At 38.4% G+C, this 14,672-nt stretch overlaps 1 protein-coding gene across 1 annotated transcript in view; it reads right to left on the bottom strand.

The window, feature by feature from the left end:
• Window positions 1-51: 51 nt before the first annotated feature.
• The window catches only part of LOC104505874 (plectin-like), a 26,504-nt gene continuing 11,883 nt past the window's right edge, over window positions 52-14,672 (bottom strand). The window contains exons 18-24 of the mRNA XM_010146620.1: window positions 13,820-14,013; window positions 11,366-11,528; window positions 10,595-10,678; window positions 10,396-10,503; window positions 9,540-9,638; window positions 2,535-5,291; window positions 52-1,968 (exon numbers count right to left, since the gene is read on the bottom strand). Of these exons, the coding sequence (XP_010144922.1) occupies window positions 52-1,968; window positions 2,535-5,291; window positions 9,540-9,638; window positions 10,396-10,503; window positions 10,595-10,678; window positions 11,366-11,528; window positions 13,820-14,013 (5,322 nt within the window). The remainder of the gene's footprint in view (window positions 1,969-2,534; window positions 5,292-9,539; window positions 9,639-10,395; window positions 10,504-10,594; window positions 10,679-11,365; window positions 11,529-13,819; window positions 14,014-14,672) is intronic.

Here is a 14,672-nt window from a genome sequence, read left to right as displayed (position 1 = left end):
ATGATGGGTTCTAAAGCAGGCCCCAAAATGAGTGCTAATATCTCTGTTCCATTATGAGTTATAGTAAAGACTGGAAATGCCCGTTTTCATGGGCTGAGCTGCTTCCAACAATCGCAGCCCAGTGTGGCAATCAAAAACAGCTCTCTCTAAAGCTTCTTTATAGGTTAACTTCTTCTTCGTTTTGGGGCATGTTACAACTTTAACATACAATTTTTCATCTTTCATCTTCGTAGCTGTGACAGCATCAATAATACCGTTCTTAATTGCATCTTCCATTGTTAATCTGGAATGAGACTTTGGATCTATCAACCCACCAGTCAAGTACTGATACTCCAGGCAGCGCATACCCACTTCTTTGTCTACGGCATTTAAACGCATGGCTTCGACAGCTGACAGAACCGTGTTCCTTACAGGGTGAATGATCCCAGTAAAGATCAGTTCACACTGCTGGATTTGCTTGGCACAACCATCATCAATTAACTCCCTTTGCAAAGCTTCTGAAACACTGTACTTTTTCCCAGTAAATGGATCAATTATGCCTCCTGTACTAACCTGCGCTTCAAGACATCGGAGGGCAGTAATCCTATCTACCAAGTTTTTGCGTGAGGCTTTTAAGACTGTAATTCTTTCATTGGTTTCAGAAAGCCAGAACCCTGCAATAGGACTGTTTAAATCTTTATTTGGCTGTGAACTGCTAAATAAAATATCACCAAACTCGTTAGCCGTGATTAAACCCTCCTTATATTTACTGAGTAATGCTCTGTCAATTCTACCCTGAGTTAAGGTCTCCTCGATATTAAACTGTACACCCGTTTTAAGATCTGTAAGCAAAAGAGAAGAATTCCCATCAGAGTCAAAACACGTAGACTCCTTCCAATCAAATTCCTGTTTTAAAAGCTCAAGATATGTAGCTTTATCAACACTTTTCTTTTGATAAGCCTCATATGAAGTCATTTCAGCTCCTGTTTCAACATCTACTACAGAAATTCTATGACTTTTCTCTGCTGACGGGCTGCTTATTTTCCTTTCACCGACTGGAAGCAGAAAGCATTTACTGCTCACACTGAACAAACACATTTTCAGCAAATCACAGTAGTACATAGCTTTCCGGTTATTTGGATTGTGAAAACATTTTGCATTACTAGAAGGTTCATGCAAAAATTTTAAAGTTGTGTTATTAAGCAAGCCAAGCTGCACAGCGGTTTCTGGAGGCACACGAACACTTCTTACAGGATCAATGACCCCACCACTTGCAATTTGCGCCTCAAGAATATTTTTACCTTTTTGTCTTTCTAGAAGTCGAGCTTCCATAGCCTGATACACAGACATCACTTTCCCAGCACAGCTATACCCCAAAACAGCTTTCTCTGCCTCAAGCAGTCTGCTCTTGAATTCATTATCTGCAAGCCCCCTAATGACAGAATCGTCAACAGAGAATTTCTGACCTGTTGTGGGATCAATGATGAAACCTGTAGCTGCTTGGGCCTCTAAGAATGCCAGTGCCAATGCTTTTCCCATGATTCTTCTCTTTGCTGCTAAAGCAAAAGAGAGTATTTCTTTGCTGGATTCAAGGTACAGCCCAGCTATAGATGTAGGCTTAGTTAAAAACTTTTCAAGACTTTTCTGAACCTCAGCAATAGTTTTCTGCCCCGAACAGAGCTGCTCAACTGTGAGCCTGTCTAAAAGTTTAACTTCAGTCAGCTGCCTGGCAGTTACATCATGCCGGAGACCTTGAAACTTAATACCATCATATTCCTCTGTAAAATATTCCAACTGAGTAGCATCATCAACAGTTTCCAAAATCTCTTCCCCTAAGAAAGAGCTCATCTTTGCAAAGTCTTCTCTCCTAAACCCTTCGGATGTTTTGTATCCCTCAAACATTCTCTCTTCATTACCAAAAGTCTTGTCATTTTCTTGGTTTAATGTTGTGACTTCAACATGCATGTCATACTGCTTGCTCTTCACTATCTGTAAATAGGAATGTTTTTGACACTGTGAGAAATACATCTGCGGACTATGCTGTATATAATTCACTTCTAAATCCACCACCAGAGAAACAGAAGGGAGAACTTTAATGTGAGTCGGAAAGGAGAACTGCTGCGATCACTGGAGAGCAGAGATGTATAGAGAGACAGAGTTTTAAACTGCATTTGCCATTTCAAACGTTTACCCAATAATAGGAACATGCTTAGACTAATCAACAGCAACTACTGTTTGTTACCTTATGAGCTCAGTGCTGTTAATCAAAGCTCATTTTGACCAATAATGATACAATGCTGCATGTGAATTCCTATTTCTAACACAAACATTTAAAATAATGTGTCAGGTAGTAATAAGTCTGCTACCCAGGTTTAATGAAAAGCTTCTTGGGTAATGTAAGAATGAAGGAGTCCCCTTCACCAAGGTAAGAATATAGGAAACATTAAGGAGACTACAGAATAGTGGCAAAGTATAAGTAAAAACAACCAAACAAAAAAATAGACTAGTAAAAACCAGCACTAGGAAGGCAAACCCTCACAAAACATAGTGTGTACCTCCAAGGGATGCAGTTTTACCACTCCTAATTCATGTTTCACGTCTTCTCCATGTCTAATAGTTTGTCTGGAAGTGTGTAGGTTCCTGCTTCTTAATTTGTCCCTTTCAGATGTTCCAGAAATTTGGCTTGTTTTATCAAAAGTTATCTGGAACTGCGTACTTGTTTGAGAAACAAACTCTGTAAAAGACTGTGGGCTTGAATCTTCCTCCAGTGACACCTGGAACTGCACCTCCCTCGGTATTGTATCATCAGCACTCATGTACAATGTGTTTTCTTCTATCTGATCAGATTTAAAACCTGATCTCTCCTGTTTCTGCCTTAACAACGGTGAGCTAGGTTTTGCATGGGGAGGAAGCTGTTCAAATTCTCTAGCTGTGGTGTTACTCAGGTAACTGAAATCATTCCCTCTTTTCTCACAGCTCAATTTCAATCCAGAATCTTGGAGTTTATTACTTTGCTGAACTTCATTCTGAAGCAAAATAAACCTGTGTTCACCCTCCTTGATCTGCACGTCCATTTTCTGTTTCAAACTCTCAACCGTGCACTTCTGCACATCCAGTTCTTCCTCAAGTTTCCTGCACTTCTGGTGATATTCCATTTCAGCCTGCTTCCCTTGCTGCAGTTGTTCATGACATTTTTTAAGCTTTTCTTGCAGATCTTCCATTTGTATCTTGTACAACATGATGCTTTCCTCAGCCATATGCTTTTCCTGTTGAAGAGCAACACATTCAAGTTTTATGCCAGAAATGTCCTTTTCTGCGACGCTATGGGTTTCCAGTAATTTTTCTACTTTTTTCCTAAATTCCTCTGCAGAGTGTTTAAACTTAATGGATTCTTCCTGAAACAGAATCATCTTCTTGCGTGCCATTTGTTCATCCAGAGTCTTCTGGTGGAGTTCATCCTGTAGATTTTTTAATTTACTACTTAGCTCTTTTATATGAGCTTGTTGTAGTTGTATCTGCTGCTCATTCACTCTCTTTTCCATAGTTAGGGTATTCATTTGAGCATTTAGATTTTTAACTTCCCGGTCAACAGTTAGGGTGGAAGCACTTTGCTTATCACATTTTTGTTTATACTCATTAGCCAAGTCTTTTGTTTTTGCTAGATCAACTTCTAGGCTTTTGATTTTACATATGAATTCTTGCTCAATTATTGTTTGCTTGTGCAACTGTTCATTTGTTGTACGCAGTTGCTCTTTGAAACCATCTGCAAGGGCTTTTAATGCCTCATTTTTCCTCTGAATACTTTGTTTTTCCAATGCCATCTCTTCTGATTCAGACTGAATTTGCTTCATCAGTAGTTTTGTTTCAGTATTCCGTTTATTAAGCTCCTCTATCTTTTGTTTCAATGTTTCTGACACCTGGTTACTTTTGGCTAATTCGTTTTTCAGCATCTGAATTTCCTGCTGGTTTTCTTTCTCTACTTTCATTTTTTGAAGCAACTGTTCTTGAATTTTCTTATACTGGTCCTGAAGATTATTTGCTTCTCCTCTGCATGACTGTGTTCTGTGTTCAGCTTCCAGCTTCTCTTTATGAAGCAAACTGATTTGTGAATTTAAATGTTTGATAGTGATTTCAGTTTTTGTCTGCAATCTATTTAATTCCTCTAATTCTCTTTTTAGTTGTGTCTTCTCTTGTTGAGCAGATTTCAGCTCCTCCTCATAGTTCATCTTAATTTTCTTGAGATCTACAGCTTCTTGCATCATCTCTTCAGCTTTACCTGTGGTTTTATGTAGCTTCCTGTCCAATTCTTTCAACTGTTGCAAATATCCCTCCTCTACCTGGTCTTTTTCTTCCAACTTAATTTTTAGGCACTTAAGTTCACTATTAACTTCATCTAGCTTTTCTTTTAATAAACGAGACTTTTCTTCTGTTGATGATTTCTGAAGCTCAATTTCATTCAGTTCATATTTCAGGTCTTTAATAGTTTTGTCGGCTTTTTTGTTAGCAAGGGTTAGCTCATCTATCTTCTGTTTAAGCTGTTCTACTCTTTTGGCTTCTTGTTTCTTCTGGAAACTTGTAATTTCAGAATTGGTCCTACACTGCCTACCTTGCCCAGCCGTGGAAGTCAGCATGGATGTTTCTCTAGTTACAGAGTACTTGCCTTCAACAACCTTCATCCTGGCTTCAGTTTTCTCTTTTTCTTGCAGCTTCATTTCTGATAGATTCCCTTGAAATTCAAGATCTTGTTCCATTTGCTTTATCAGTTTCATAAGTTTCTCCTCCCCTTCTGTTTTTTTCCTCAGTTCCTGCATTAAGGTTTTTTTTTGTTGCTCTAAATCATGAAGATTAGTATCTTTTCTTCTTAGATGCTCTTCAAGGTTTCTTCTGGTAAAGGTGCTTTCTTCTATCTGATTTCGAAAAGCACGGAGATTTTCTTCCAGTACACTTCTTTGATTCTCTGCCTGCAAAATGAGCTGTCTTACACGCTCCAACTCCTGCTCTGCATCTGCTTTCTCTTTCTCAATGCTCTCTAGATGTATATGACACTGCTTGGCCTCTTGCTCAGCCTTGGTCTTCTGACGACAGATCTCTTCCATGTCCTTTTGCTGCTTCTTCCGCTCTTTTTCTGCAGCTTCCCTCACTTTAGGGAGCTCCTGTTCCACTTGGAATTTTTGTTTCTTCATATCCTCTAACATCTCCTCAAGTGTTTTGACCTTTCCCATGAGTTTTCGGTTCTCATCAATTGTGCTCTTTTGCTGTGCCTTTAGATCCGAGTATGCCTCACGCGCTGATGCTTCCTTATTCTTTAAAATCTGTAAAAGAACAGGGTAAGTTGGAATGTACTTTTTATAATACCGTATATGAAACATGTTAGGCTCTTTGAAAAGCAGAATGCAAAATACTTACTCATGTATCTATGGTATGTGCAGAAAGCAGGACGAGCAGTTCCCACCACCATCACCTTCTCTTGATACAGCAAGATTCAGGCAGTTACCATTAGCCAGATATGAAACCCTTCATAAAGACATCCACAAAGTGAAGAAAGTCCTGAAGCCTCTCACTTCAGTCAGATGCCTCTTAGGGGTAAGCAGCGTCAAACAACAGCTCGCACATGCTTTTTCTCCAAACAAATAGGTAGAGCAAACGGTGAGCAAAACACTATGTGCAAGAATTCCCAAGGAGAAAGTGGCCTACCGTTTCAGGATCAGTTCAGCGGGAATTGGAAAAAGGGTTTTATGCTTGCATGCACAAATAACACAAGAGAAGTCTGGAAATCCCCTCCAAGGAAAGAAACAGTATCTAGAGCTAGAACCCAGATGCATCAGCTCCAGAAAGAGTAGTATCTAAACCCCAGTACATCTATGCTCCGTAGCATGCTCCAAGGTCCCAGTGCTTCCCCTGGCTCAGCTGGGGGTCTGGTAAGAACACAGCTACTTGCAGTGTAGACACAGAAGTATAAACATGGTAATCATAAAAATCCTAGTGAAAAACAGTCAGCCAGTAGTCTCCATATGGTGGCAGATCAAGGGAAACCCTTACAAGCAAGATGTATCTTCACCAGTAACAATAAGGCTGAAACCACACCTACCTTGTCATCATCAGCACTATTACAGCCTTAGTTACCGGTTGTGAGCTAACATGAGGCAAGAACATACCTATATTCCTATGATCATACAAACATGGCATAAAAGCGTAATTATGGCAACATTTTCAAATACACAGAATGTTGGTTTAGTTCAAATTTACCAGCTTTACTTGATGTATGAACCTTATTTCTTAAAAGGCTAATGCAAAGGCAGCTGCTTAAATACCCTCTGTATTTTCCCTGCATCGCAACTTTGAACAGACCCCAATGGATACAAACTACTTAAACTGGTTTCTTATCCGATCTCCTTTTATGTTCCCACAGACACAAAATCCAATTTGTTATGCTTGAAAACTAACAACTAAAAATACAGATACAGTCACAAGCTATTTCTTGTTAGCTTTCATTATTTCTAAAAGACACGGCTGAGCATAAGCTAGGTGGAGAAAATGATGGCAAATAAACAGTAATTTAAAATAAACATTAATTTATAAGAACTTAAAATTTTTCAGTATCTCAAAACATACAGCAATTAGTGTATCATTAGCATATCCATTGTTTAGATTATATTCAATCAACTTTCAATCACTTGATCTTGACAATATTTTGAGATTCCAATGTTGCTTTAGATTGGTTTAGAATCATTTTTAAATTAACTGTTTCATTGGTATTGCATAAAAACTCTGGTACCTCAGTAACAGCTGTGCTCCTTTCCTCTTCATTATCACTGTCTCTTTTTTTTTGCTTTTCTTTTTTTTCAATTGAGGCCTTTTCCCCTGTTTTCTCACAGGATGTTTTCTGGAGTTCAATGTTTTTTCCAGGTACCTCTGTGCTATGACCCTTATCTCTACTGTCCATTTCTGCAACCAGCAATAAATTTTTACATTCCTGACCCTGTTCCAACTTGCCTTCTCCCCTCTGCTTCTCTCCACTTCTATTTAGGTTGTCCAAACCACAAACTTTACCCTGTGGTACTTTCTTCTTGCTCACTTTCTCATCGTGACTCAAAAGTGTTTTTGTTAATCCACATTCTGATAATGGAAAATAATCCTCTTCTCCAGAAATAATTTCTGAGAGGGCTGTGTTTGTATTTAAATCACCAGCTTTCCCTAACAATTCTGTACCTAAACTTGGATCTTTCTGCACTGGTGACAGTTCAGTATCTAGTGGGTAAGACACTTCTGCTGCACAACGATTCTCTGAAATTCTTCCTAAAGAAACAGACAAGACTTCTTGCACTGTACTCTTGGCTTCAACACTATCAGGAACCTCCCTTTCAACACTATCAGAAACACCTGGACTGCTTGCAGACTGCAAAGTGAACTTTGTTTTTTCTCTTCCACTGTGCTCTGCCAGCTCTCTGAAAGAGGATGCAACTTTCTCCAAAGGTACGGCACCCCTTTCAGATGTAAAAGAGTTGCCTTTTTCACCGCATGCTTGAAACTCTCCATCTTCAGAGTTTAATGTATTATGGCTATTACTTTCTGTAGAGCAATGTTCTTTACGCCGACATTCAAAGTCAGTTCTCGGTGCAAAATGTTGCTGCTTGTAAGGGCTGACATCCAGGGCATGCTTTCCAGTTTCCGGAGTAACTTCATCTTTCTTTGTTGCTAACTCAAAGTTACTTTCCGACTGGATCTCACGTTCCTCCTTTGTTGGAACACCTCTCCCTGCCTTTCTTGAACAATTTCTTCCTGTGGTTTTGTGCATCATTTCCACTTCAGGCAACTTCTTCAATACTTCCTCTGTTTTTTGTCTCTCTCCATTAACAATTTGCTTATTTAGCATTTCACAGGAATCGCTATTCACACTCACACATATCTCAGCTGAAATAAAACAATCTTTTCTACCATTTTCTTCTTTCTGATTTTGATTACCAGAACTCCTTATATTCTCTTGCTCTGTGTGTAGCATATTTTCTCTGATGCCACTAATGTTACCTTCTTGACCACTGACATTTAAAAATTGCTCCAATGGTCTATCAGTTTTATCGCATCTGTCCACACGTAATTTTCTTCTGTCAATTTCCAATTCATTTAGTGTGTGTTTAGGTTTACGGGAAGAGTTATCTTTTTGCAAATATTCCACATCCATCATGCTTTCATTAGGTGTGTTTTCTGCTCTGAATTCCACAGCTTCATGACATCCCAAATGTTGAAAGACTTCAGCTGACTTCACAGGTTGCTGGAGTTCACTCTCCTCTGGTAAGTTCTGACCATGACATGGATTAAAGTGAGATATCATGGAAAGGATCTTATTTTTTTCCTTATTCTGTGCATCCTTAATGCCATTATTGAGAGTTAGGAAGAAAGATTGGCACAGAAGAAAATCTTGGAACAATCAGAGACATCAGGGTCCTGATCCCAGAAGAAAACAAATTATCATTCCTCCTTTGAAAAGGATTATTCATTTTCTGATTTGCTACCCTGATTACAAAGAAAAAACCCATCAAATCACTCTGAGACAGGAAACCTACTTATATTATCTCCACAGAAGCTATTAAAGATTCAGAAGGCTGCCAGAAGGTAGAGGAGAAGGGAAGGTTGTGGGTGTTTGATTTCCAAAGAAGCAGTCCTGGAGATTCAGAGCAGACTGAAAACTCAAAAAGTTCAAAAGATTCCATTTGGTCTTGAAGAGTATGAAGCCTATTGGTACTGGCAGGTTTCTTGATCCTTGTTTCTTGTTGTTTCACTTTTTATCCTTGATACTAAACCACTGTAGTCCTTAAAGAATGACTACATAATCTCTTTCAGAGGAAAAGAGAGGAATCTTTCACTTCAAAGAAAGTGAGTAATTTAATTAAACTTATTTTTTCTCAATTATTTGGAAGGTTGACTCTGCAGTAAGCACGTGTTTTGAGTAATTTGTCTGCTCAATTTCAGTAACCTACTCTTGTTAATAAGATTCAGTGCTAAGCATAAATGAAATACTGTTTGACCCCAAGGAATCAATGCACTAGAAAGGCAGAAGGAAAAACAAATCCAAACATGTCAAAGAAACTTAAAAAATTACTTAAGAGGACACCTCATGTCCTTGCTTAAAGAACTCCCTTATATGTTCTAAAGTGGACCAGAATGCATACTGTGAACATATAGCGCCTACAGAGGATATCAGTGGTGCGTGCACACTAAGTTTGCCCTCACCTTAATGTCTGCATTTATCCAAAAGATCAAGCTCTAAAATACTGAAGTATTAAAATGTACTGTATGCAACTACATCTCCATCAGAATTTAGTGAATCTTATGATCCTTCTAGCTGGAAGAACTAGTAAAATGTATGGTCAGTATTTGGCTTTGGTCATCTGAATGAAAATACTGTAATTTAATACTCCTACACTGCTTGATAAAGTGCAGCATACAAGGAATTTTAGTCTTTCATATCTGTTGCTAACTTTGTGAGTAATTTCAATAGGCATATTGTTCTTTGTTTGCCTAGCTGTTCTTTTTGCTTGGTTGGCTGCCAGAGGATGACCTACCTCTTCCTCTTCCAGTCTTTTCAAAGAGTCACCTGCAAACTTAATGTATTGGGTCATCAAGGTCACTAAGGCAGTGTAACGAGTCCGCAAATCCATGAACTGCAGAGAAACAAACGGGGGTGGGGGGTTGGAGAGAGAGGAAAACACTCCCATTAAACCACAAAGAACTGATAGACATTACGCTAGAACCTATCACGATTTTGATTCCAAAATCCTGATTGTGGAATCCAAAGTCCTAATTTTCATTCCAAAGTTGAATGTCATCAGCAGGGTGCAGTTGCACAAATAAATCCTAAGGAGCCATGAGGAGATTCGTGAGGAGAAGAAACTAAAGACAATGTTTTGGATTCACAGTGTCTTGATTCTTCCCTGCTGTAAGAACAGGTTGTAAGAGGGACAAGCAGTGCTGGTCACTACTCCTCTCTAACCATTAGCAGGGAGATGGATTTCTCCTTCCCTCCCTAATGAGGTTGAATTGTCTCAGAATCGGTCAAAGTGTCCAGATCTAGTACATTTTACCACAGCAAAGGTGAAAGTTCCCCCAGTTTACTATGATCAACACCCATCCCAGAGGTATTTCTAAACAGTTTACAGTTGTACTGAGGTACATTTCTCATACAGTTTTTTATAATTAGGGGAATTTTTTTTCATTGACAGCAATATAACTTCTAGTTATCTAAATACCGCAAAATGACGAACAGAATATTTATCACATCATATATCTATATGGAAAAACGTAATCTTGGTTGCATTACCCTGTATCAGCATTAATAAATCCTAAATCCCATTCTTGCATTTACTCTGTTCTATGCAGACCCAGAAAACCATATTCTGCTGTCATAAGAAATCCATTTACCTCTTGAATAATGAAGTCCGATGAGCTTTGCATCCTTCTGCGTTTCACTGGAGATTTTTGTTGAGAGTCAACCATGGCTCTGTAGGTCATAGTCTGCAACTCATAGTCCTGTAAAACAAGAAAATGCCCAAAATGACTGGCATTCCATGATGCTGGAACACACCAAAAAAAGGATTCTAAGTATAAAATTATTTATTACCTTCACAGCAGCTGAGTATTGCTCTGAATACTTCTGGCATTCATCTATTTTGCTTTGTTTCATTTCAATCTCAGAAACCAGCATCTGTAAAATATGAATTTACATCTTCATCTTAAAGAGTTGTTTTTATTAGTATTATTATTAGCATTTCTAGTTTATCTAACATAATGAAATTTACATAACCTGCTATTTCTATGTATGTACAAGTAATTATATGCTCAGGCCTACGTCCCAGGCTTTGTCAAACTTAAAATACAGAAGTCGGGAAAACGCCCTGCCAGGTTTAGTAGCTGGTGAGTGAACTTAAAACAAAATCAAGAATATACCATTCCATGTATAGAATTTGTTATTCTGTTTCTTATTTAAGCTGTATTTCCTTCTTGCAGGAGACAGCTGCTGAGTTTAGCTCTGCTTCCATGAAAATATTCCTGTGTCCATAAATACCAAGAGCAGTATTGAATAAAAAATGATGTGATAAGAAGAGTCCAGAATTTTAGGCACTCCCTAAGGTTTTGCTCTTCTGGCAGATTTGAGGACCAAAACAATCTGGTCTGCAAAACGGCAATACTCAATGAGTGATACACTCATCATGTTGGTTGCTTTATAAACATAAAACCATAAAGGTGGTGATGACTTGGAATTTTACAGTAAGGGCTGAAGGATATAGGCACCTCATAACAAGAAATAAGGCTGACATTACTGGGTTAGACTGGTATTTCAATTCTTCAGTCATTACAGCAGTGCTTTCCTACAATGAGATCCCTTTCATACCTTCTGTTGGTTCAGCTGCTTAGCCAATGCTTTGCTATTTTCAGGATGGATTTCTTGAATCTTTCGCTGAGTATCTTCCACTTGTTGAATCCAAGTGTCCAAAGAATTGTAAGTATCTTTGTAATACTTCAGAGATTTATTAATGCCTTCTAAATCACGCAACCTGATTTTATTTTAGAAGATAAGTGAAAAGGGAGAAGATGAATATTAAATATAAAATTACAACACTAAGCCAAATACAGCTTTAAAAGCTTTGGATGCCTTAGCTCTGCTACAGCTCACACTATGGAAACACTAAAATAACACCAACTAAACAGTAAATTAACTTCTCAAACACCAAGATTCCCAGCTCGATGAAGCCTTTTTATTTGTCACAAATGACTCACCCAGGAGAGATACTACGGCTACAGAAGAAACTCTGCATATATCCCCCATCAGTGAGCTAAACTGCTTGAAACTCCATGAGCACAGGAATCCCCAAGCAAGAAGGAGGGCTCTGCATCAGCAATTCATTCTGTTATGAGAAGTGAGAGTACTTCAAATGTGACCGATGGAAATCAAGGAGGGTGCTGTGCTCTGCTGGACTTAAGTAGTGGATCACCATACCCTCCATGCCTCCCACAAAACAACTGGAGTTACACTAAAACTAAAGCCTTCAAATATTCTAACGTGGGAAAGCAATTATCCTGTAAGTCCGTTTTTAAATCATGGTTTTGACCTGAAACGAAAGTGCTGTGTATTTCTTGAAAGTGGTTTCCATACTGATGAGAATATTGACACTTTTGTTTTCAGGAACCCTATACTGTTACTTCAAAGATCATATAAATATGACTACTCCAGAACACTGCAGGATAAGTTTATTAAACAACTTCTTATGGTTTGACTTAGAATGCTCTGAATTGCTCTTGTGTTGTTCTCAAGATGCCAAGAGAAGACTGAAAAAGAGCAAGCAAAGGAAACTGTATTGCTCAGGTTTCATAGTTAAGTATGTTTTAAAGCTAATAACCCTGGAAAAAGAGAAAGGATCGTAACTGCAGCCAATATTTGTACATACTTTTCTTTAAATAATGATCATCAGTGTCAAGCTGTTAGGAAGCAGCAGAGTGAGCATTTGCAAAAGCAGCTTGCTTACAGCTCCATGCTGCAACTAGCACAATCTGTCCTATTTACCCTAGAAGCCACTAAGTATTTAGTAATTTTTCAGCATATTCTATTCAGCATACAGTCCTGTGAGGAGAGCATGTGGTTAATGTTTGCCCTCTGAGGAAATAAGGACATTTAGGTACCTCAAAAACTTACTGTTTTATCATTTACATTATGTCACGCTATCAAATGATGAAAAATAGGTGGATTTTAACGCTACCCATGCTGCACTGAGCTTCAAATGACTCAGCTTTTGCCCATCTTCCTTTTAACTTCCAGCAATGTTAAATATGGGACAACTAAATTAATTAATTACAAGTGAATAACTTCTATAATTGCACCTGAATGGATATGCACCCCTTAAAAAAGGACAAAAATGTGAAAGTTTGTTGTGTGAACTTTTACATCAACAGCACTATCTTTGATGCTCTTGTTCAGGTTAACTATAATGACAAATTGAAGTAGATTTTAAAGGCAATGAATTCAGGCTTTATAGAACGGGCTTCTTTAACTTGCCCATATAGGGAGCATCTGGAAACATAACCATAGAGACATAGACATATATATATGAAACAGAACTACGGAGACTGAAAGAAAGATTATTTCCAGGAATACCATGTATGGACACCTCCTTCAGAATTATGGGTAGGTGTGTTCTACTGTACCGGCACCTCGGTGCAGGCATGTGCATTTGAGTAACATTCTCCAGTACCATTGTGACAGTAATACTGAACGGCTGAATTCAAAGCAACATCTCAACTGGATACTGAGGCTGTACAAAAAGAGTTGCACATCAAAAGAAAATACTGGCACTTCACCAAAAGTTACTGCAGCAAAATTACCACAGAAGTCAGTGGAAGCTAAGGACTTCCAGACTTGGCACCCACATCATTAAAAGCAAGTTAACATGAATCCAGTCATAACTGATGAATCGGCTCATCAGGTCAGCCTGTCAGAACTCATCATGTGAAGAAGCAGATGGTATTTCCATAGGACAGCAAGCCATTCTGCAGGCTTCTTTTTTTTTTTTGAAAGAAAAAAAGACAATTTGTCTCTACTGTGTCTCAGTAAGTTCTAAGTTAAGTTTCTATAACTTGCTAATACTTTGCTGCTCAATAGTCACATACAATTCCTGTGGAAGAGTAAGAAAATGGTATCAACAGCACAGAAAAGGTAAGGATCCTTGATCCTATTCACAATTTGTTCAGAAAACTATTCTGACCTACTTTAACATTAATTTCTGATTATTTCTTCCTCATAATCAAAAATGCAGCGTAACACATGAACATTATAATAAAAAGTTATACAAACCGATTTTCAATTTGAGAATGAACATTTTGCCACCTCTCAGCTAACTGATCAAGTTTTTCTTTCAGCCAGTCACAGTCAAGATCACGTTCCTTGTGCATTTTAAACATCTGAGCACTGATCATCTTTGCCTTCTGCAGTTCATCCTCTAAGGCACGAAATGTTCCTCTTTTCTCCTCTACTTCAGATCTCCATTGCTGGTATGTGACAAATGATAAATCGTTAAAAACTCCTAAATTATGACACTAGTTCATAAATGAGTATTTTACTTGAGTAAAATGTAGAAATGAGTAAAAGAAAAATGTTTAAATGAATGTTTTACTCTGGTTGCTCAAACACTGGAATGGCACCAAAATAGGTCTGAAGCCACTAATCAGCTATGAACTGCAGAATAGTTCTAAGTAACAGCATCCCCAAAACACAAACATCAAACACAGACAGAAAATCAACACATTTACCTGCTAAACTACAGATTTCCAAAAAATCATAATTACTTATAGAATCGTAGAATGGTTTGGGTTGGAAGGGACCTTAAAGACCATCTAGTTCCAACCCCCCTGCCATGGGCAGGGACACCTTCCACTAGACCAGGTTGCTCAAAGCCTCATCCAGCCTGGCCTTGAACACTTCCAGGGATGGGGCATCCACAGCTTCTCTGGGCAACCTGTTCCAGTGCCTCACCACCCTCTCCGGGAAGAATTTAGGTAGATGCCAATCATTCTACCTAACAAAAAAACGTCATCATTTGCAATATTAAATTGAGGTACAATCAGCACAAAAAAAAATGCTGAATTTCAATCTTTCAATTTCTCTCTCAAAGATATCTTCCAAACGTCCTAGGAAATCCTGGTAAGTA

The sequence above is a fragment of the Eurypyga helias genome, unplaced genomic scaffold (genome assembly GCF_000690775.1).
Source record: "Eurypyga helias isolate BGI_N326 unplaced genomic scaffold, ASM69077v1 scaffold39012, whole genome shotgun sequence".
Taxonomy (NCBI): domain Eukaryota; kingdom Metazoa; phylum Chordata; class Aves; order Eurypygiformes; family Eurypygidae; genus Eurypyga; species Eurypyga helias.
This window is presented reverse-complemented; position numbering and strand designations above follow the sequence as displayed.